Here is a 21,851-nt window from a genome sequence, read left to right as displayed (position 1 = left end):
AAGAGCCCATAATCGATTATTCCCTGTAAATACCTGAGAACGTGTTTGGCTGCTGCCCAGTGTGCCCTCTTTGGTTCCACCATGAACTGACTGAGGGTGTTGACAGCGTAGCAAATGTCTGGCCTGGTATTGACCAGATACATCAGGGACCCTATGAGTTGCCTGTATAGGGTGGGATCGACATCCTTGTCTTATGATGCATCAATCTTCTTCCAATTGGTGTTCATTGGCATAGCCCTGGGTCTACAGTCCTCCATCCCGAATCTTTTCAGGATTTTTGTAGCATACCTCCCTTGCCCAAGGAATATTTCTCCCTTCTGCTGCTAGACTTCCAACCCTAGGAAGTAATGCATTTGTCCCAAATCCTTCATATCGAATTATGTGGCTAGATTCTTCTTGTAGTCCCCAATGAGTCTAGATGATCCTATTAGAAAGAGATCATCCACATACAATACTACGATTAGCGGCTCGTTCTCTACAACCAAATAGTAGATATTTGGATCCGCGTCACTCTTGACAAATCCCATCTTCTACAAGTAGCCATCTATTCGACCATACCATGCTCTCGGTGCCTGTTTCAGCCCATACAAGGCTTTCTTCAATCTGCATATATGAGACTTCTTCTCATGAGTCTCAAAGCCTTCCGATTGTTCAATGTATACCTCTTCTTCTATTACCTCGTTCAAAAATGTCATCTTGACATCCACCTGATGAATCTCCCATCCCATCTGAGCTGCAAGAGATATCACAGTCCTAATAGATGTATACCTGGCTACCGGGGCGAAGGTCTCCTCATAATCAATTCCTTCCTTTTGAACATACCCCTTAACCACAAACCTGGCCTTGTATTTCTCAACACTCTCGTCTGCAGCGTATTTGATCTTATAGATCCATCTTGAACCTACCACTGATCCGTCATGAGGCCTTGGTACCACCTCCCAGACATCGTTCACCATTATGGAGTTGTACTCCTCTACCATCGCATCTAGCCAAACCTGACGTTGAGCTGCCTCCTTGTAACTAGCAGGCTCTCCATCCTGAGCTACTAATGACTAATATCTATCTGGTTGTTTTCGCTCCCTCTTATTGTTTCTTGGCGCACTGATGAAGTCCTCTGCATCTCGCAGAATCTGACGAAGTTACCTGCTAGTTCTTCCTCTGACAGTAGGTGCTTCTTCCTCCTCACCCTAAGAATCTTCCTAACCTGAGGAAGAATTCTTTACTTCTGTTGGTTGAAGAGGCTTAACCAACGACTCCTCTTTTGACTGCTCTTCGGAAGGCAGCTCATGAGATCTTTTCAAAGCCCTGTCCTCCATGAACTTTACATCTCGTCGAACTACTACCTTCCTGCTCCCTGGAAGATAGATTTTGTATGCCTTAGCATTCTCACTATATCCCACCAGATATCCCTTTTCCGCAGTTTGATCCAGCTTCTTCCTCTTTTCTTCGAGTATGTGGCAATATGCTAAACTCCCAAATATCCTAAAATGACTGACTTCAGGTGTCTTCCCTGTGAAAACTTTCTCTGGAGTAATCTTGCCCAATGCCCGATGAGGAGTCCTGTTCTGAACATAGACTGTTGTGTTGCATGCTTCCGCCCACAGGAATTTTGGCATATCCTGATCATACATCATGGCCCTAGCTACTTCTACAATAGTCCTGTTCTTTCTTTCTGCTACTCCATTCTGCTCCGGATTGTAGGGAGTTGTCCACTCTCTTCTGATGCCCTCCTTAGCACAAAAATCAGTGAAGTCCTTATCGACATACTCTCCACCATTATCTGAGCGCAAAACTTTTATTTTCTTCCCAGTCAGATTCTCCACCAGAGCCTTGAACTCCTTGAATCGACAGAAAACCTCATCCTTAGTTTTCAGAAAATAAATCCAAGTTTTCCTTGAGTGGTCATCAATGAAAGTAAGGAAATACTCAGCACCACTGAGAGCTTTGACGGACATAGGTCCGCAGATATCTGAGTGTATTAATCCTAGTACACCCTTGGCCCTGTGTTTGCTCCTAGGAAATGTTGCCTTGGCATACTTTCCTAGAGCGCATTGTTGGAATTTCTAAGTCTAACCCATTAGAAACCCTTCATGTACTTTCTGATTTATTCCTACCTACTTGTTCTGTTAATTAACAAGTTATTTACCATGTAAATACTGGAAATAAATACAAGTGCATGCTCAACACATTATAGATCATCAACTGGACGAAACATAAACAAGCACATAAGTGACACCGTTGTTTTTGGACCAATGTCCCCGGAAAAACCCAATGCGGGAAAACTGGTGCAACTATCTGAGGGTTTGATTTATTAAGCAATTTCAGAATATAATCTAGGTGCCAAATCCGACTCACCCAACAGAGAAATATCTCGGCAGTAGTACCTCTCTACTCGGAAGCAGATACTCTGGCTGAAACCCCGGATAAACGCTCTGGCAACTCTATAGCTCCAATCTGCCCCACGAAACCCCAGCATCAGCCTCTAGGGACTACATCAGCCTCTCTTTGGCCCAGCGTTAGCCCAGCGTCACTTTGGCTTGGCCTGCGTCAGCCTCTGGAGGCACTGCGTCAATCCTCTAGCCCTCTGCGTCACCCATGCTGGCCCTCTGAGGCACTGCGCAGCTCCTTGCTGCCTTTGCGTGAGTCCTCGCTAGCTCTGCATGAACCCTTGGCTGCTTCTGCGTCCCTCTCTCCGGCTACTGCGTTGATCCTCTTGGTGCTATTTCTGCCTCTCTACTTCTGTATTCACTGCCCCTCAACTACAACTCTGATCACTCTCAACTTTCTCAGCAAACCTAGCCCCAGAAAGTCGAAATCTTGATTTCTTGGTGTGTTCTCCAAGTGACCCTCAAGCCTCCTCTTATACTTTTCTCGTTGACAAATCAACGGCCGAGATTAAGTCCCTAATCAATGACTAAGATTAGATCTGGCTTGATCCATGACTTTTGGACCATTCTAGCACAGTTTTATATTAATTCACATTAATATTTTATTTTCCCTAAGTTTAGACTTAGGGACTCCATTAAAAATATTAATTATTTTAATATCTCTCAAACTGTTTAGAATCTGCCCAAACCCTTTCTACGTATTGGATATCTCATGTGCCTTAGCCTCTCCACCAATTTTCGTGGCTAAAGCACATTTGATGCTACCCCAAATCAACACTCCCTCTTAGCGAGGACTGTGCTATAGCAATACTCCTCACTAAGTATCACCCTGATCATCCGGCATCGGTCGCTGTGCTGATGCTAGGCTTGCTGCCCATCATCCTCTACACTGTTGCATCCTGTACTGCTACCCATGGCCCTGCCACTGCCACAGCTACATCCGTATTGCAACTCCCTCTGCATCTGTGTTGTTGCCCATGGCCTTGCCACTACCTCTGCTAACTGTTGCATTGCAACTCAGTTACTGAGAAGTAAGTAACTGATCTCCCAACTCTGACATCTCTGTCAGGCTAGAGACACCCTCGATGTTGAAACTCCCTCTGTCGCTGACAAGTGCTCCCTCTCTGACCTCTACGCTACTGCAACAACTCCCTGCATCTCGCACTATTGTACACCTCTCTGTGCCATCCTGCACTAGTGCAACACTCCCGTGCTTCTCGCACTGCTACCTCACGCTGTCCTAGGAATCCTGCACTGTAGCTCCCTCTGTCACTCCATCCGCATCCGTCTCTACTGACATCGCCAGTACTGCTACTCCTCTTCGGGGCTCCCGTAACAAGGTCTAATCCAAGAGGCTGGGTACCTCGAGGATCCTGCCCCTCATCGCCTGTAGTCCGTCTGACTACAACTCAATGTCTCCCCACTTCCACTCAAGTGGTGTGTGTGCACTCATGGCACAGTCATCGTCTGTCTCCACTTCCTTCTCTGCCCTTGCTGGCGCAGCCTTTGTCTCGGAGGCCTCTCCCTTGCTCTTCTTCCTTGGACACTGGGTTGCATAATGACCTAGTTCCCCACAGTAGAAGCATTTGACCTTGGAGAGGTCCTTCTTCTTTCGTTTCTCCTGCTTTCCCTCAGATGCTAAGGCAGCATCCACCTCCTCCTCCTTCTTGATTCTGATCCCCTTGCCGCTGCTTCCCACCTTGCTCAACCTTCTGATCTCTTCTTGGCAAAGAGCAGCCCACATTTCCTCCCAATCTAGAAGGGTCGCCCTGCCCAGTATGCTCTGGACAAACACCTCACAGTTTTCTGAGACTGCATTCAGGGTTGTTCTCACCATCAATTCTTGATCCAGCGTGGCCCCTATGGAAGTCAGCTAATCCCGGATCTCCTTCAATCGACCGAGGAAGGGGTCGATCTATTCTCCCTTCTACATCTGGTATGATCACAGCTAATTTTCTAGTAACATCCTTCTCTGCACAGGAGTATGCTGGTACAATTTCTTTAAGGCCTCCCACATCTCATTTGTCGTTTCCTTTTCGGCGATATGTGGTACGACATGGTCCTTGACCTCCTCAAGAATGATGCTCTTGGCCCTCACCATTGCCTCCTCGTACTTGTCATTATCAGCTGGGTCAACTGGGATAGCTATCGTCCTCAAGACGAAGTGCTTGACACGATTCCTGTCTAAAACAGATAGGATTTTGGCCTTCCAGACTACGAAGTTTGAGGCTCCATCTAGTCTGTCCTGGTCTCTTACCCCATACATTGCCATCTCGCTGCTCCTTTACTTCCCTCCTGGAAGTTCTTGGTGTGACTCCCTCCGAGCCTCGATTTCCCTCCTAGAAATCCTTCTGCGAATGTCAAGATGCTCTCACTCTGATCGTTAGTGCAGTTGCACCACTGATCCGGATTTCTCGGCTAGAAATCCTTGGTAGCAACTCCCTCCTCCTTCGCCTTGCCCTGTTAGGTATTGTTCTGACTACAGTACCCCACCAACTCCACTCTGCAACTTACCCACAGCCTCCTAAACCCCAGCAAACTGAAGGTTAGAGCTCCTAGGCTCTACGCAATCCTGACACCGGCAAATCAACTTCCTCAACCAACTGCGTCAGCCCTCTTGGCCTCTATGTGGCTCTGCGTGAGCCTGTCTTTGCCTCCCTCAGCCTCTACGCTGCCTCTTCCTGGCTCAATCTTGATGATGCAGGCACTGCGTCACCCCTTCCTTGCTGCTACTCTGCTAGGAACAACTTTTGTCACTCGGGACAACTGTTTTCTACTGTTGCTACTCTGCTCAGCTGATGTCCTCAGTTCTCCTATGATCTGCAACCACCCTTTGATACCATGTTGGAATTTCTAAGTCTAACCCATTAGAAACCCTTCATGTACTTTCTGATTTATTCCTACCTACTTGTTATGTTAATTAACAAATTATTTACCATGTAAACACTAGAAATAAATACAAGTGCATGCTCAACACATTACAGATCATCAACTGAAGGAAACAGAAACAAGCACATAAGTGACACCGTTGCTTTTGGACCAATGTCCCCGGAAAACCCCAATGCGGGAAAAACGGTGCAGCTATCTGAGGGTTTGATTTATTAAGCAGTTTCAGAATATAATTTGGGTGCCAAATCCAGCTCACCCAATAAAGAAAAATCTCGCCAGTAGTACCTCTCTACTCGGAAGTAGATATTCCGGTTGAAACCCCAGATAAACACTCCGGCAACTCTATAGCTCCAATCTGCCCAACGAAACCCCAACGTCAGCCTCTAGGGACTGCGTCAGCCTCTCTCTGGCCCAGCATTAGCCCAGTGTCACTTTGGCTTGGCTTGCGTCAACCTCTGGAGGCACTGCGTTAGTCCTCTGGCCCTCTGCGTCACCCACGCTGGCCCTTTGAGGCACTGAGCAGCTCCTTGCTGCCTTTGCGTAAGCCCTGGCTGGCTCTGTGTGAACCCTTGACTGCTTTTGCGTCCCTCTCTCCGGCTACTGCGCTGATCCTCCCGGTGCTATCTCTGCCTCTCACTTCTGTATTCACTGACCCTCAACTGCAACCCTGATCACTCTCTCAACTTTCTCAGCAAACTCAGCCCGAGAAAGTCGAAATCTTGATTTCTTAGTGTGTTCTCCAAGTGACCCTCAAGCCTCCTCTTATACTTTTCTCGTTGACAAATCAACGGTCGAGATTAAGTTCCTAATCAACGACTAAGATTAGATCTGGCTTGATCCATGACTTTTGGAACATTCTAACACAGTTTTATATTAATTCACATTAATATTTTATTTTCCCTAAGTTTAGACTTAGGGACTCCATTAAAAATATTAATTATTTTGATATCTCTCAAACTGTTTAGAATCTGCCCAAACCCCTTCTGAGTATTGGAGATCTCATGTGCCTTAGCCTCTCCACCAATTTTCGTGGCTAGAGCACATCCGATGCTACCCCAAATCAACATGCATCCCCTACATACATCATCTCGTTCCGTACTCAGATCCGAAACTCCTATTACAGTGCTCCTGAGAATTCTCAGAGCTCCATGGTGCAAGTGACCCATTCTTCTGTGCCATAGTTCGTTTAAGTCCTTGTCTCCATGACTGCCTATTAGTGCCATTGGTGATTCTAGTTGTAATCTATACAACCTATTACTTTTGATCCCGATCAGTACTTTCTTTTTCCAGCTCGGGTGTTTGACGTATACCTTCTCCTTGATGAAGTAGACATCATAGCCCTTGCCTTGAAGTTGCAACACAGAAAGTAAGTTCATCCCCAATCCTGGTACATGCAGGACATTTGTAGCACGGAACCATTCTCCCGATTCTATTTGAAAAACTATGGTACCCTTCCCTACTAGAGTACACTTTGTCTTGTTCCCCATGGTGATCTAAAAGTTCATCTTCTCTTCTCAATATTCTGAGAAACATTCCCTGATTCCTGTCATATGCCACGAGGCTCCACTGTCTATATACCACACTTCTGATGATGCAAAACTAGTCATACAAGCCACTTCTTCTTCCAACCTGGAAGCCAACATAGAGAAATCAAAGTCTCCTTCTCTTGTGCAATCTTCTGAAAATCTGTGTGAGTCCCCTGACATGGATGCCTCTGCATCATGGTCTCGACCCATAACTGATTTTCCCTTCCTGTCTCTGATTACTTGCTCTGATACCATGTGAAAATTCTATCACTACAGGCACTGATTTACTTTTCCTACTTATTCCTCAATTAGTTATTTATGAAATTACTTCAATAAACATTAAAATAAATACTGCTACAGATATCACACCGTAATCCAGAAACAACCATATGCACAAGAATCAACACATTGACACATATATTTTGGACAATAGTCCCCGGAAAAAAAAACCAATGTGGGAAAATCGGTGCAGCAAGGGAGGATTTTATTATTCAGCAATTTTCCAGTACAACAGAGTGCCAAACTGGCTTACCCACAGAGAGAAAAATTCTCCAGCGCTTCTCCCAGTCCCAGCGTCAACCCAGCTGACCTCTGCGTGGCTCTCAGACACTCTGCGTCAACCCCTGCTTGACTGCGTCAGCCCTGGGCCTCTCTGTGTCACCCACGCAGGCCTAGCTAGTGACTGCGCAATCTCCTGTTGCCTCTGCGTCTACCTGGAATGCCCTGCGTCTGCCTCTCCCGTCTCAGCGTTGATCTCCAGTGGTTGATCCCGTCTCTCTGTTCCGTACTTGCTGCCTCCTGACTGCTCACTAGATCACTGGTTCAATTTCTCAACTAACCCCGCTCCAGAAATTGAACTGATTGGTCTCCCTCAGTGTGTTCTCCAAGTGACCCTCAAGCCTCCTTTATACTTTTCTCGTTGACAGATCAATGGTCGAGATTAAGTCCCTAATCAACAGCTAAGATTAGATCTGGCTTGATCCATGACTTTTGGACCCTTCTAACACAGTTTTATATTAATTCACATTAATATTTTATTTTCCCTAAGTTTAGACTTAGGGTCTTCATTAAAAATATTAATTATTTTAATATCTCCCAAACTGTTTAGAATCTGCCCAAACCATTTCTGGGTATTAGAGATCTCATGTGCTTTAGCCTCTCCACCAATTTTCGTGGTTAGAGCACATCCGATGCTACCTCAAATCAACAAGGACTTCACTTATTTTTGCGCTAAGGAGGGCATCAGAAGAGAGTGGACAGCTCCTTACAATCTAGAGCAGAATGGAGTAGTAGAAAGAAAGAACAAGACTATCGTAGAAGCAGCTAAGGCCATGATGTATGATCAAATTCCTATGGGCAGAAGCATGCAATGTGGCAGTCTATGTTCAGAATAGAACTCCTCATCGGGCATTGGGCAAGATTACTCCAGAGAAAGTCTTCACAGGGAAGACGCCTGAAGTCAGTGATTTCAAGATATTTGGGAGCTTAGCATATTGCCGCATACCCGAGGAAAGGAGGAAGAAGGTGGATCAAACTGCAGAGAAAGGATATCTAGCGGGATATAGCGAGAACGCTAAGGCATACAAAATCTACTTCCAGGGAGCAGGAAGGTAGTAGTTCGACGAGATGTGAAGTTCATGGAGGACAAGGCTTTCAGAAAAATCTCGAGAAATGTCTTCTGAGGAGCAGTCAAAAGAGGAGCCATTGGTAAAACCTCTTCAACCAACGAAAGTAGAGAACTCTTCCTCGGATCAGGGAGAATCACAGGAGGAGGAGGAGCTAACAGAACCACCTGTTGGTCGAGGAAGAACGAGCAGGGAGCTTCATTAGATTTTGCGAGATTTAGAGGATTTCATCGGTGCACCAAGGAACAATAAGAGGGAGCGAAAACAACTAGATAGATATCAGGTAGTAGTAGCTCAACATCAAGTTTGGTTGGATGCGATGGTAGAAGAGTACAACTCCATAATGGTGAACGATGTCTAGGAGGTAGTGCCAAGGCCTCAAGACAGACCGATGGTAGGTTCGAGATGGATCTACAAGATTAAATACGCTGCAGACGGCAGTGTGGAAAAATACAAAGCCAAGTTTGTGGCTAAGGGGTATGCTCAGAAGGAAGGAATTGACAACGAAAAGATCTTCGCCCCAGTAGCTAGGTATACATCTATTAGAACCGTGATATCTCTTGTAGCACAGATGGGATAGGAGATTTATCAGGTGTATGTCAAAACGAATTTTCTGAACGGGGTGATAGAAGAAGAAGTTTACATTGAACAGCCAGAAGGCTTTGAGACACATGAGAAGAAGTCTCATGTATGTAGATTGAAGAAAGCCTTGTATGGGCTGAAACAGGTACCTAGAGCATGGTATGGTCAAATTGATGGCTACTTGCAGAAGATGGGATTTGTCAAGAGCGACGCAGATCCAAATCTCTACTATATGGTTGTAGAGAATGAGGCTCTAATCCTAATATTATATATGTGGATGATCTCTTCCTGACAGGATCATCCAGGTTCATCGAGGACTGCAAGAAGAATCTAGCCACAGAATTTGACATGAAAGATTTGGGACAGATGCATTATTTCCTGGGGTTGGAAGTTTGGCAGCAAAAAGGGGAGATCTTCCTTGGACAAGGGAGATATGCTACAGAAATTCTAAAGAGATTCAGGATGGAGGATTGTAGACCCATGGCTACTCCAATGATCACCAATTGGAAGAAAATTGATGCATCAAAAAACAAGGATGTTGATCCCACCTTATACAGACAGCTCATAGGGTCCCTGATGTATCTGGTCAATACCAAGCCAAACATTTGTTACGCTGTCAACACCCTCAGTCGGTTCATGGTGGAGCCGAAGAGGGTGCACTGGGCAGCAGCCAAACATGTTCTCAGATATATACAGGGAACAGTCGATTATGGACTCTTGTACACTAGGAGTAAGAATATCAAATTGGGTTGGAAGTTTAGTGGATCGAAAAAGTACTTCTGGGTATTGTTTCAAGATTGGATCGGGAATGACCTCCTGGTGCAGTAGGAAACGGAAACCCGTAGCTCTGAGTTCAGCTTAGGCGGAAATATGGCTGCAAGCACAGCTTCGTGAGAGGCCATATGGCTTAGAAAACTGCTTGTGAACCTATTCAAAATAAAGATGGAAGCGACCAGGATCATGTGTGATAATCAGAGTTGCATCAAGCTCTCTAAGAATCCAGTGTTTCACGATCGGTCAAAGCATATTGATATCTGGTGTCATTTTGTCAGAGACTGTGTCCAACAAGGAGCTGTACAATTGAGCTACACTCCTACAAGAGAACAAGTGGCAGAGATCCTCACCAAGGCACTTGGAAGAACAAAGTTTGACTATTTTAGGGAAAAGATGGGGATGATAAAGAATCCATTTCAGTAGCAGAAATGGGGGGGATGTTGTAGTGCAGTAGCAGTCAGCAATAGCACGGTGCAGCATGATGAGAAGAGGTTGCAGTGCAGATGCAGTGTTGGGAAGAAGGACCAACAGCAGCGTGGATGCAGAAAAAGTTGCAGTGCAGATGCAGTGTTGGGAGAAAGGACCAGCAGCAGCACGGATGGAGAGGGAGTTGTCAACAATAGCACGGTGCAGCATGATGAGAAGAGGTTGCAATGCAGATGCAGTGTTGGGAAGAAGGACCAATAGCAGCATGGATGCAGAGGGAGTTGCAGTGCAGATGCAATGTTGGGAGAAAGGACCAGCAGCAGCACGGATGGAGAGGGAGTTGTCGTACGGATGCAGCAGTGGCAGAGGAAAAGCCATGGGCAACAGTACATGATGCAGCAGTGCAGAGGATGTTGGGCAAGGAGGCCTAGCATCAGCACAGGTACCGGTGTCGTATAGTCAGAGTGATGTTCAGTATGGAGTATTATTAGAGCACAGTCCTCACTAAGAGGGAGTGTTGATTTGGGGTAGCATCGGATGTGCTCTAGCCATGAAAATTGGTAGAGAGGCTAAAGCACATGAGATCTTCAAGACCCAGAAATGGTTTGGACAGATTGCACCCAGTTTGGGAGATATTAAAATAATTAATATTTTTAATGGAGTTCTTAAATCTACACTGAGGAAAAATAAAATATTAACGGGTATTAATATAAAACTGGGTTAGAAGGTTCCAAAAGTCATGGATCAAGCCAAATCTAATCTTAGCCATTGATTAGAGATTTAATCTCGGTCGTTGAAGGACCAATAGGAAAAGTATAAGAAGAGGCTTGAGGGTCAGTTGGAGAACACACTAAGGGAGACCAGTCAGTTCGATTTCTAGAGCGGGGTTAGCTGAGAAATTCGAACTAGTGGTCTGGAGAGCAGCAAGAGGTAGCGGGTACGGAACAGAGAGTCAGGAACAGCACCAGAGGACCAGCGCAGAGGTTAGAGAGGCAGACGCAGAGGCAACAGAACTGCGCAGTCACTGGAGGGCCTGCATGGGTGACGCAGAGAGGCCCAGTGCTGACGCAGAGAGGCAGGAGCTGACACAGAGGGTCTGGGAGTTGTGCAGAGGCCAGCAAGCCTGATGCTAAGACTGGGAGAAGTGTTGGAGAATTTTTCTCTGTTGGGTAAGCCAATTTGGCACCCAATTGTACTGAAGAATTGCTGAATAATAAAATCCTCCTTTGCTGCACCGATTTTCCCGCATTGGGTTTTTCCGGGGACAATTGTCCAAAATATCTGTGTTGATGTGTCTGATTCTTGTGCATGTATTTGTTTTTGTATTATGGTGTGATATTTGCAGCAGAATTTATTTTAATGTTTACTGAAGGGTTTTCGTAAATAACTTATTGAGAAATAAGTAGGTAAAATAAATCAGTTGCTGCAGTGATAGAATTTTCACATGGGCCTGCGTAGAGGCTTTCCTTGAGCGACATGTAGGAGTAAGAGGGTGGGACATTCAGAGCTAAGTCGAGTTGTGTTTGGAGGAGACACCCAAAGGATAATTTTGTTAGCATTTGGCAACACTTGGGAGGGAAAAGCAGTGATTTCTTTAGGTGAGCTGAAATTCCCAATCTTTGGAGGAGCATGTGGAAATTGGGGGTAATTTTGAGGGTTAAAACTAGACCAAACCCTTTCTGGGTTTTTGTGGGTTTGGTGAGAGTAGACAATGGCTAATTTTGCAGAATTTTCTTAGCACTAGAAGTGGGTCAAATCTCTAGTTCTTCTAACCAGCAGTGCAATTCCATAAGGGCCAACCAAGGTTGCACGAAACGGGGAAACGGGTACGAGTTTCTGAAACGGGAAGCGATACGAAACGCGACCTCCCCAAATTTTGGAAACGGGGAAACGCGAATATATATATATATATATATATATATTAGGAATTTAAGAAATATGTGCAATCATAAAGCATATATGATACATTCTAATTTATTACATTATGATAAAATTGTCAATTGTCAATGCATAGACTATAAGTATCTAAATTTACATCACATTTACTCATGAATAATCACATAATGAAAATAGAAATATCCAAAATCAGCCACGAGAAATTTCTAATTTTTTGTCTCGTGGTTGATTGGGAGTCTCCTCCTACATAGTCGAATGACCTTAGTGATCTTGATTAAATACAAGTTTCATACCCTAGTACCCTACATTCTCTTGATTATTGGGAGTCTCCCCTGCATAGAGGGCTTTGTTCTCTCGATTAAATACAAGTTCTATACCCTAGTACATGATAAAATCCAATGGAAACATTGAAATCCCCCCAATCCTGAAATCCTGAAAAACAGATAAGTCTGCTAGATTTTGAGTAAGATCTAAAATTCTACTTTCTCCATATGAAATCCAATGACGACGAAACCACTCTCAAACATCCTGAGTCATTTCATGGTAATGTTAAAAATTTAAGTAAAAGGATGAAAATGAAAAATAAAGGAGAATATCACTTTTACTTTAAGAATTTAACATTACCATGAACTGCATATCAACACTAGGGCAAACAAATGTAAGAGATCTACATTAGAAAAAAAAAATTAAAAAACAAATGTTTTTTTGGGGGAAACGTGGCCTGTACGGCCTGGAAACGCGTTTCCGGCCGTATGGCCACGTTTCTGTTTCGGGAAACGTGGCCGTACGGCCGGAAACGCGTTTCCAGGCCGTACGGTACGGGGAAACGCGTTTCGTTTCGTTTCCCCTGGCGAAACGCCTCCTAGGGCCACGTTTCCTGCAACTTAGGGGCCAACGCAGACTTTTGGAGGAGAGTCATTCTATAGCATTTGGGTAGTTGATTTTTCATCACCTGGGACTTGTAGCTTTCCTTGAGCAAGCCCAGGTGCATTCCTTCCATTTCATATTGTACTCCTACTATATAATGAAATTGACCCATTTTGGCGTGTTTATGTAGCATTTCTAGTTATCTGATCGTGTGTGAAATTTATTGTGTTGAATGTGTTGTATTTGCTTGTTTATCACTATTAATATCCACTAGGAATATTACACAGAGAACCTCAACTCATTATTACAATAAAATAATATTTTCTAAGCCAAACTCCCCAATTTTAGCCTGAGGAGAGGCAAAGGCCTTCTTCACCACTGAATGAATCTAAATCAAAGTAAAATGGGGCTTATAATGCAACATGTACAAAATTTAGGGTCACAAGACCCTCAGAAGTGACCCTTTCCTCAAATGCAAGGCTGTTGGCGAAATGTCCAGCCTCCAAAGGCCCTTCAACAGCATTACTTGTTCCATAAGCCTTCAAATCTGTCATCCATCAACCCCTAAGCAACCTCCAATGCAGGTGCACAAGCCCCCAAGTGCCCTCCAAGGTGGGTACAAGAGCTTCCCAATTCATAATCCAACTCCAAATTATCACCAAAGTGATCACACGAACCTTGTAAGAACCATTTTACAATTTGCTTGTCCATCTAGCAATCCTCGTTCTCTTCACTTATGAGTGCACATATGGGCTTTCAAATGTGACAAATCAGACTCAATGCACACCATGGTGGGTCTCTCAATCATTCTCTATTTTGATGTGGGTGTTTAGTATTAGTTCCTAAAGTTCTTAACCGTGTGAACGGAGTGTTTAAGGTGCATTTCAAGAGAGCATATAAATGCATATAAGGTTCAATCCGCCTAGATGTGCAAACGGAGTGTTTAAGGTGCATTTCAAGAGAGTATATAAATGCATGTAAGGTTTCTTCGATTAAGATATCGAGGTTATAACCACATTGCAGCTTTTTTATTAATATTTTTGAGTAAATTTTCTGCATTGGTAATTTGCTTTCAAATGTGACAAATCAGACTCAATGTCATACCATGTTGGATCTCTCAATCATCTGATTCATCTCTATGTTTGTTGCGGGTGTTTATTATTAGTCCCTAAAATTGTTAAGGCCCTCGATATGTGTTCAAGTTATTGCAGCTTTCCCGATTGATCTTTATGAGTAAATTTTCTGCATTGGTAATTTGCTGACTATCCCTCCCAGAAATTCCAACATATGAAATTATTTAGGAAAGGCACTAGGGCACTGCTTGGTTCAAAGACAGCAAACTACCTAGCTGATAGTAGGCGGCCAGGGCAGAAATCCAAACTGCAACTAACCGGAAGGTTGACATTGCCTGCCTATTAATCAAACTCACTGACAAAAAATAAAAATAAAACTTCCTTTCCAGGCTCTAAAATAGACAAATTTGTTGGTTATTTGTTTTTCAACGAGTCAGATAAAAGTGTTGCAGAACTTGTGGATAAATCGGCGAGTTCTGCTTGGAGCAATTAAACTACACAAAAAATTGCCAATCGTTTGCAGTCTGAAAAAATAACACCACGCCAAAAAATCAACAGCTGCGGTAGAAAAGTCACTGAAAACTTATCGCATCCTCGCTCATTCCAGTACCAACATCGCTGGCAGATTTGGTATCAAGCCTTGTGGACCCTCTTTGGTTTGTTTTCTCGATATAATGTTACAGGTTATCTCCCCAGTAGCATATCCCACTGCTGAATTTCATTGCACATCAATACTAATATTCTCAAGAGTTGTTTTCTATGTGACGTGATTAGCAATTTCCACAATGGCATATCCGTATGTTTGGATTTTGTTCGATATTAATACACCTCTTCTTCTCTGCCTCTTTTTATCACTCTGCATTTTTGACCAGTGATATTTTGCCTAGTTCCTCCACACTCTACAATTTCAGACCCTTGCCGAGTTTTTGCAGAGTCCAAGTTCTACAAACTGTTCTTCTACACTTCTCAGTTAAAGAAAAAAAGAAATTTTAACATCCACGAGGCTAAAGATGGCCTATGGGACAGATTGTTTATTCATCAATTTGATGTATTTGGTCATTTTTCTGTGAAACTTCAAAATAAATGCTCGTAGCTTCTCGCCAAACCCCTCGCTAAATAGATTATCCCAAGAGCTAGCTGTCATCATATCTGCATGACTTTCCCTGTTGTCTTTGAAGGCCTTGCATTCTAAGATGAAATGTTTTTTTGTTTCCACTTTTTCAAAAGAACAAAAAATGCGTACTCTTTCCTCCCACACTTCCTTTGGCCTTTTCCAGCGCCCTGTTTCACAATGGAGTTGATGAGAATTAGTCTTTATCTGAGCAATGAGAATTTTGACTCTCTAAGAGATATTTGCCTCTATGTATGCTTTTGGTTGATGATTGTGAGTGGGATTAAACGCTTCAATATACTAGTTTTTCTTTCTTCCTAGCTCCTTATCCCAAGTATGCTTGTGGAACTTTTCCATACAAAAGTTTTTATCTCTTTGTTGTTTATGGGACACGCGTTCAAGCAAACCCCATTTACTAAACCATTTGTTATTTGCCGCATCCAAGTTTTTTTGCTCTTGCACAATCTATCATTAAAGACAACCTTAGGCCATCTACCCTCTTCCATTTGCTCATTTTTTTTAAATACCTTATGACTCGCACCATAGCAATTGTTTCAATAGGAGTAGTCCCTGTTTCACTTAACGAGATATCATAAGGAACTGCACTTTTAATCTTAAATTTGTTTGTAATCGAACACTTCTGAATTTTTTCAATTTGTCTCCACTGCATGTCGGATGCACTGCTGGCCCATAGTTCACAACCATAGAGAATCACCGGAATCACTAAAAGCTCAAAAAGAGTTTGAGTTTTCCAGTCCCATAACTCTGCCTCTCTACACCTATTTTGAAAAGCATAAAATGTTTTCCAACCCCCCAAAGCTCTTTTCTTTCTACAACCATTCTAGCTTAGATTTTTGTTGAAGTCAATTCCGAGGTATTTGTAATCCGCAACTTCTTCCAGAATGTTGTCTTCAAAGTAGAACTTATGTTGGTTATGTTTTTTTCGTAAAGAAGACCACTACTTTCGTTTTGCTGATATTGACTTGCATCTCCACACTTCTACAAAAATGTTCAAGGGATAGTAAGTGTTCTTGCAAACCAAGAGCCGATTTAGCGATCAGAATAAGGTCATCTACATACAAAAGAAGCCTTATAACAAACTTGCCCAAATAGATACCATCACCCCCTTGCGAAATTAACCACTTCTCAAGCTCGTCGATATATGAAGTTTAAACCAAAAAGGGTAGGAGACAGTGAGCAACCTTGCTTGACCCCAATATCGCTTCTAAAACTTTCAGAAATGACTGGTGAAATTCTAATTTTGACTTTCACCTCTTCATACAGCCTATGTACAGCTGTTCTCAAATGTTTAAGAACCCCAAGTTCCTCCACTCTGTGCCAAAGCTTATCCCTTGGAACCAAGTGAAACTCTTTTCTGAAATGAACAAAAAAAACTTTTTCCTTTTTCTCCCACACCTTTTCAAAAAATTTGAAATTTATAGAAAAGATTTAAAAAGTAAAAGTTCAAGTTTTAAAAATATGCTCGTCGTTGGATTAAGCATAACCTTCCATTTTCATTACTGATACACGGAGAGCATTCGAGCTCTAATTGATGGAAAATTGAGCCAAAAAATATTTTAAAAAACAAATCAAATTTACTTGCACGAGGGCAGCGACAGAACTGTCGTCGCCATGGCAATCTCCAGGCTCCAAATTCAGATAAACGGCAGCCCCCTTGCTTAGCTCCCGGGCCTTTTCAAGCGCCTGTATTTCCGCAGGTTTGGTTCCTTGGGCATACAGAAAACCTTCCCCGACAACCTTAGAACCGCGGGCAATTACGCATCCTGCATTTGGATGCGGGGCGGTGATACCAGCTGATTTGTCTGCGAGCTTTGCGGCTCTCAGCATATGACTGTTGTCCAGGCTGCTGCATATGACCGGGGGCACAAAGGCCCTCAGAGCCAAGGCCATTTTTCACAGATGGACATGGATGCGAGTTGATAATGGCCACTTGTATATTTTTTTAAATTTTTACTATTTAGATAATCTTGTTTATGAATTTAAATAAATTAAATATATTTTTTCTGAACGCGAAAAAGTGCCCAGATCGCCTTAGTGATCGAACGCTGCGTTTAGAGCTGAAAAAAGTGTGTTGTTCTCCGTAGGGATCGAACCGCGTTTAAAGCTTTGAATAAAAAAAAATTGATCTCGTTTAAAAGAGTCCTTTTTACAATTTGCATTATAGACTTCCATTGCGGGGAAATGGTCCATGGTAAAAATAATTTAATTCAGTTTTAATTTAAATGTGAAGTGAGATTAATGAATTTGAAGGAATTATTGTTATTTTTTTAATTAAAATTAATTTTAAAGTATTTTTTATTTTTTTCTTGTTTTTTGTGTTGAGAGGGAGGCTCATTTCTTTTAAAAGTTTTTGAGATAATGTTTTCTGCCATAATTACATCAAAATTTATTTGTGGACGTGTTTCGAACCAGTGAGTGTGAACGTTTCGAACCAACAAGTGTGGTTCATGGTTAAGACAAGATGAAGAATGAGATCATGGTAGCAAGTTAAATAGAGAGACCGACCATTCAAACAGCTAGAAAGAAACGGCTACTTTTGACCAAAGGAAATGACTACAATTGACTGGGCTTAGTTAATTAGGTGTTATATTGGGTGGTTGGGTATGGTTGTTATGTTCCTCACCCATGTTCAAATCTCCACTAGTGATATGATGAGCTATAATGCCTTGATAAATCTTGTTGTAATGACTTCGTACCTATGAATATTGTTGTATTGGCTTTGAGCTCTTTGAACTCTTAAGTGAGTATACCTATGGGTTGGCCTGGTACCAGCAACCTCACTCAAGTTGAGAGGGAGGCTAATTGGTTAAAACTATTTTGAGCTTTATTGTCTATATTGGAACATATATGTTTTGTGAGCATATATATATATATATATATATATATATATATATATATATATATATATATATATATGATCATATTATTATAAATATGATTAGAGACGTGATCAAAAACACTCCTAATGAAATTTTTAAGCTTTGAAATATAAGTATATACAAAGCTCTCATCAAAAGGAAGAAGATGTCATATATTAATAAGAGACAAGAGAATCTTCTCCACCTTTCTAAAGTTGTGCCCATAAAGTTTTGGTGAAATGTGCTTGTTCGTAAAACTAAAGATAATCATTTGATCCCCTTAGAAAATTGGGACAACTATCTTAAGAAATTGTATGACTCTCTGAACACCATAGGCACCATCATAAACACTCCTATAAGGAAGATATATTTCCTTTGGAAGACGTTGAGTCTCGGATTAATAAGCTCGCTAATAAGAAAGCTAAAGATATTGAAGGATACCAAGTTAAGATCTTAAAAATGAGAAGATCTATCCTCATTCCTCATCTCCACAAGCTCCTCAATTTGGTAGTAAAGCATAACTTCCCTAAGCCTTGGACACAAAGCCTTATTGTGCTTATCTTTAAAAATGGGGACAAAGTGTTCCCTCTAACTACAAGACCATTATGATTAGCCACACCCTAGCCAAGCTATACGGGCTCATTTTGGAAAAGAAGATTAGCCTTTAGCTTGAAAACCATGGCAAAAGAGCTAAAGGGAAAGCTAGTTTTAGGAGACATCACTCAACTATCAACCATCTTGTCACTCTCAGGATCATTGCAAAGGAATGTCACAATAGTAAATTCGATCTCTTCTATTGTTTTGTGGAATTTAGAAAAGCTTTCGACACTGTTCCTCGGGATAAGCTATGGGAGAGACTTGAAGAGATAATGGTTCCTCCTGAGTTGAGGATTGTTGTGATCCGCCTCTACGAGATTGTTGTTGTCAAGCTTAAGACCAACGAAGGGTGGTCTAAAGATATTAAATGCAATATTGGGGTTAAGCAAGGGTGTCCCCTATCCCCTACCCTTTTTGGCATTTACATCGATAAGCTAGAGGAGTGTTTGGAAACTGCAGGTTGTAAGGGCACCGACTTTGTTGGTATAAACATTACTCTTCTCCTTTGTGTTGATGATATCATTCTTCTTGCAAAAAGTAATGACGACTTAGACAAGCAGCTTAAGACTCTTCATGTCAACTGCTCCAAGATGGGTATGATAGTTAATATTGACAAGACTAAAGTCATGACCATTAAATCCAAAAATATCACCCATGGTAGTTTCGTCTATGATAATCATTGCTTAGAGCATATTTCTTCTTATAAATATTTGGGTATTGACATTCCTCATCGGCTTAACTGGAATTATAGCATCGAGAAAAGGATTATTGAAGGTTGGAAAGCTTATTATGAACTTGAAAACAATTGTAAGTCAGTCGATCTTTGTATTTGGAGTAAAAAAAGGTTCCTTGTTAAGACTCTCATCACCCCTATTGTCTTATACGGATGCGAAGTTTGGGGTTGTAGTATATCCAAAGAGTTGTGGAGAAAGATTGAGATTATTCAAAAGGGAAATACTCCCTATCCTATCCTCCTCATCGAAGTTGACATGTACCCCATTGAAAGCACAGTTATGTTTAGATATTTGATGTATAAGAAGAAGCTTTACAACATGGAATCCAAGAGGCTTCCAAAACTGGCTTCTAACTTTAGTCAAAACCCCCAAAATCACCTCAAGCACGGGTGACATAAGGATGCCCAGTCTTGGCTCAATCATTGGGGGGTAAAGGAGGAGATCATCATGGGAAGCAAGGATAGTGTCAAATATACTTTTACCTCCAATTTTAAGGATAAGTCGTGGGATGATAATGAGATGGAGGGTAAAAGGATGCTAAGATACTATAATGAGGTGATCAACCCTACCCCTGATAACCATAATTATCTTTTTATACTTACCAACACTAAGAAAAAAATGAACATCGCTAAGATAAGAACTAATTCTCATGAGCTTCAAAGTGAAATAGGGCGGTGCTCTACTCCCAAGTCTCCCTGGAACGATAGAATCTATCAGATTTGTGATACTAAGAGAGTGGAAGATGAAAAACACTTCCTTTTAGACTACTTGACTCTTACTCACATCCACTCTCAATTCCCTAACATCTGCCACACTTCCAATCTTCTTGACATGTTAAGCCAACCCAACTATAGTGATTTTGGAGCACTTCTTTCCCTTCTTCTTTATCATAGATGCAAGATTTTGAAGGATCACAATTAGATTATTTTTATTTTCTTGAGGTCTAATAAACTGCATTGGTCTTAGTGGACATTAATCATCATCATCATCATTATTGTTAATTTAATTTGTTTAAAAATGTAATAAATTAATATGCTCTAGAGAAATTGGAACCTAGAATGGAAATATTTGTTCAGGTCACTAACTTGATTGGCTACGAGGATCCCTCTATGTCAGGCTCCCCAAGGTGCCCTCCAAGCTATAAGCTTCCCAAGTGCCCTGAGGTGTGCGACATCGACGTGCTTTTATTGCAATGGCACAACCAACTTACAACTATCAACACCTAGACTACACCTCTAACTTATGCACTTTTGTAGCGAGATAGATAGGTTATACTTGCGGAATTATTATGCAATCAAATCTAAATAAAAAGCCACTTCACTTAACTTTGTTCTTCGATTTAATTATGTGTGTGTGTTGTTATACAATTACATCTACTTCGCAATATTAACAACAAATTCATAACCATGCATAACACTTGTACACAAATATGGCAGGAAGGGGAACTCCCAAACAATTTTCCAAACTTCACTTTCAATTATGTTGTTACAATAGAACTTGGGTTCGGCTGGGTCGAGCTCTTAATTAGCTCACTACCAAAACACAATAATACAATGTTACAATAACTAAGTTGTAACCCTCGATGTACAAACCACAAGCATACAAAATAATGCAGCTATGTCCCTTCAATCTGCAATGCAATCTCAATACCCCACAACGTACCAAAAAAAATCCACAGCAATATATCTTCATCCACAACATTCAAACAGACTTTCGTATCTCCATTCCTCGGCTCATTGTAAGGCACCAGCTCCCATTAGAGTCTTTGCTCGTCTTGTTCTTCTTCACATGCTCTACATCTTGGGTATGCAAGGTGTGTGTAGTGAGGTTTCTTCCTAACTTGGCATCCATCTCTTCAATATATACGAGTCATCCCTTTTTGAAAGGATGCGACTCTCCAAAGGTTGTGACGGTTGGGTGTGAGCAGACTTATCTTCATTGAGCGGACCATACATAGAAGCCCCAACTTTCATTACATTTACTTCAACTCGTCCCTTCTTTGTGGTTGCTCCAACTCACCTTCAGTTGTTGCAACTCGTCAACTTTAGTTATGTGCGCCTTGTCTCACCAACTTGTTCGTTCTCTCCTTCACATCTCGTCCACTTCGGTTAACTCGACCCGTCGCCTTCGCAACTCATCTACTCATCTACACTTTTCTCCGCATATTTCACTAGCTCGTCTCACCGAACTCGACTTGCCTTGAATATCCTTGAGCTCCTAAGTATGAGGGCCTTACATCCTTCCCCACTTCAAAAAGGTTGTCGTTCTCAATAACGCGCCCCTCGGCAACCTTCTTCACCAAGGCCCAAATATTTCCCTCTTCATTATGAACAACCTTCGCATCAATTGTCTTCATCAATATGGAAGAATCATCCATCTCCCAATCATCTAGGGAAGATTCTCTCACCTCATTGTTCAAGTTTATCCTATCGAGCAATCTTTATGAAATCTTTTAACTTCTTAAGGCTCATCAAATTGCATGACT

The 21,851-nt window shown here is 42.1% G+C and overlaps 1 protein-coding gene across 2 annotated transcripts in view; it reads right to left on the bottom strand.

Annotated features, from left to right (window-relative positions):
• Nucleotides 1-17,120, bottom strand: part of LOC149172581 (riboflavin biosynthesis protein PYRR, chloroplastic-like) — a 374,041-nt gene extending 356,921 nt beyond the window's left edge. Inside the window, exon 1 of one of the 2 annotated variants that reach the window (XM_089424347.1) lies at nucleotides 16,756-17,120. In XM_089424347.1, coding sequence (XP_089280473.1) covers nucleotides 16,756-17,067 — 312 coding nt within the window. In that variant the 5' untranslated portion in view covers nucleotides 17,068-17,120. The remainder of the gene's footprint in view (nucleotides 1-16,755) is intronic. The other variant, XM_089424346.1, reaches the window with a different exon arrangement.
• Nucleotides 17,121-21,851: the final 4,731 nt, after the last annotated feature.

This window comes from Pinus tabuliformis, chromosome 4_2, assembly GCF_031772625.1.
Source record: "Pinus tabuliformis cultivar Carrire ecotype Pingquan chromosome 4_2, CPIR1, whole genome shotgun sequence".
In the NCBI taxonomy this organism is placed as follows: domain Eukaryota; kingdom Viridiplantae; phylum Streptophyta; class Pinopsida; order Pinales; family Pinaceae; genus Pinus; species Pinus tabuliformis.
Note: the sequence above shows the minus strand (reverse complement) of the source record. Positions and strands in the feature narration are given on the sequence as shown.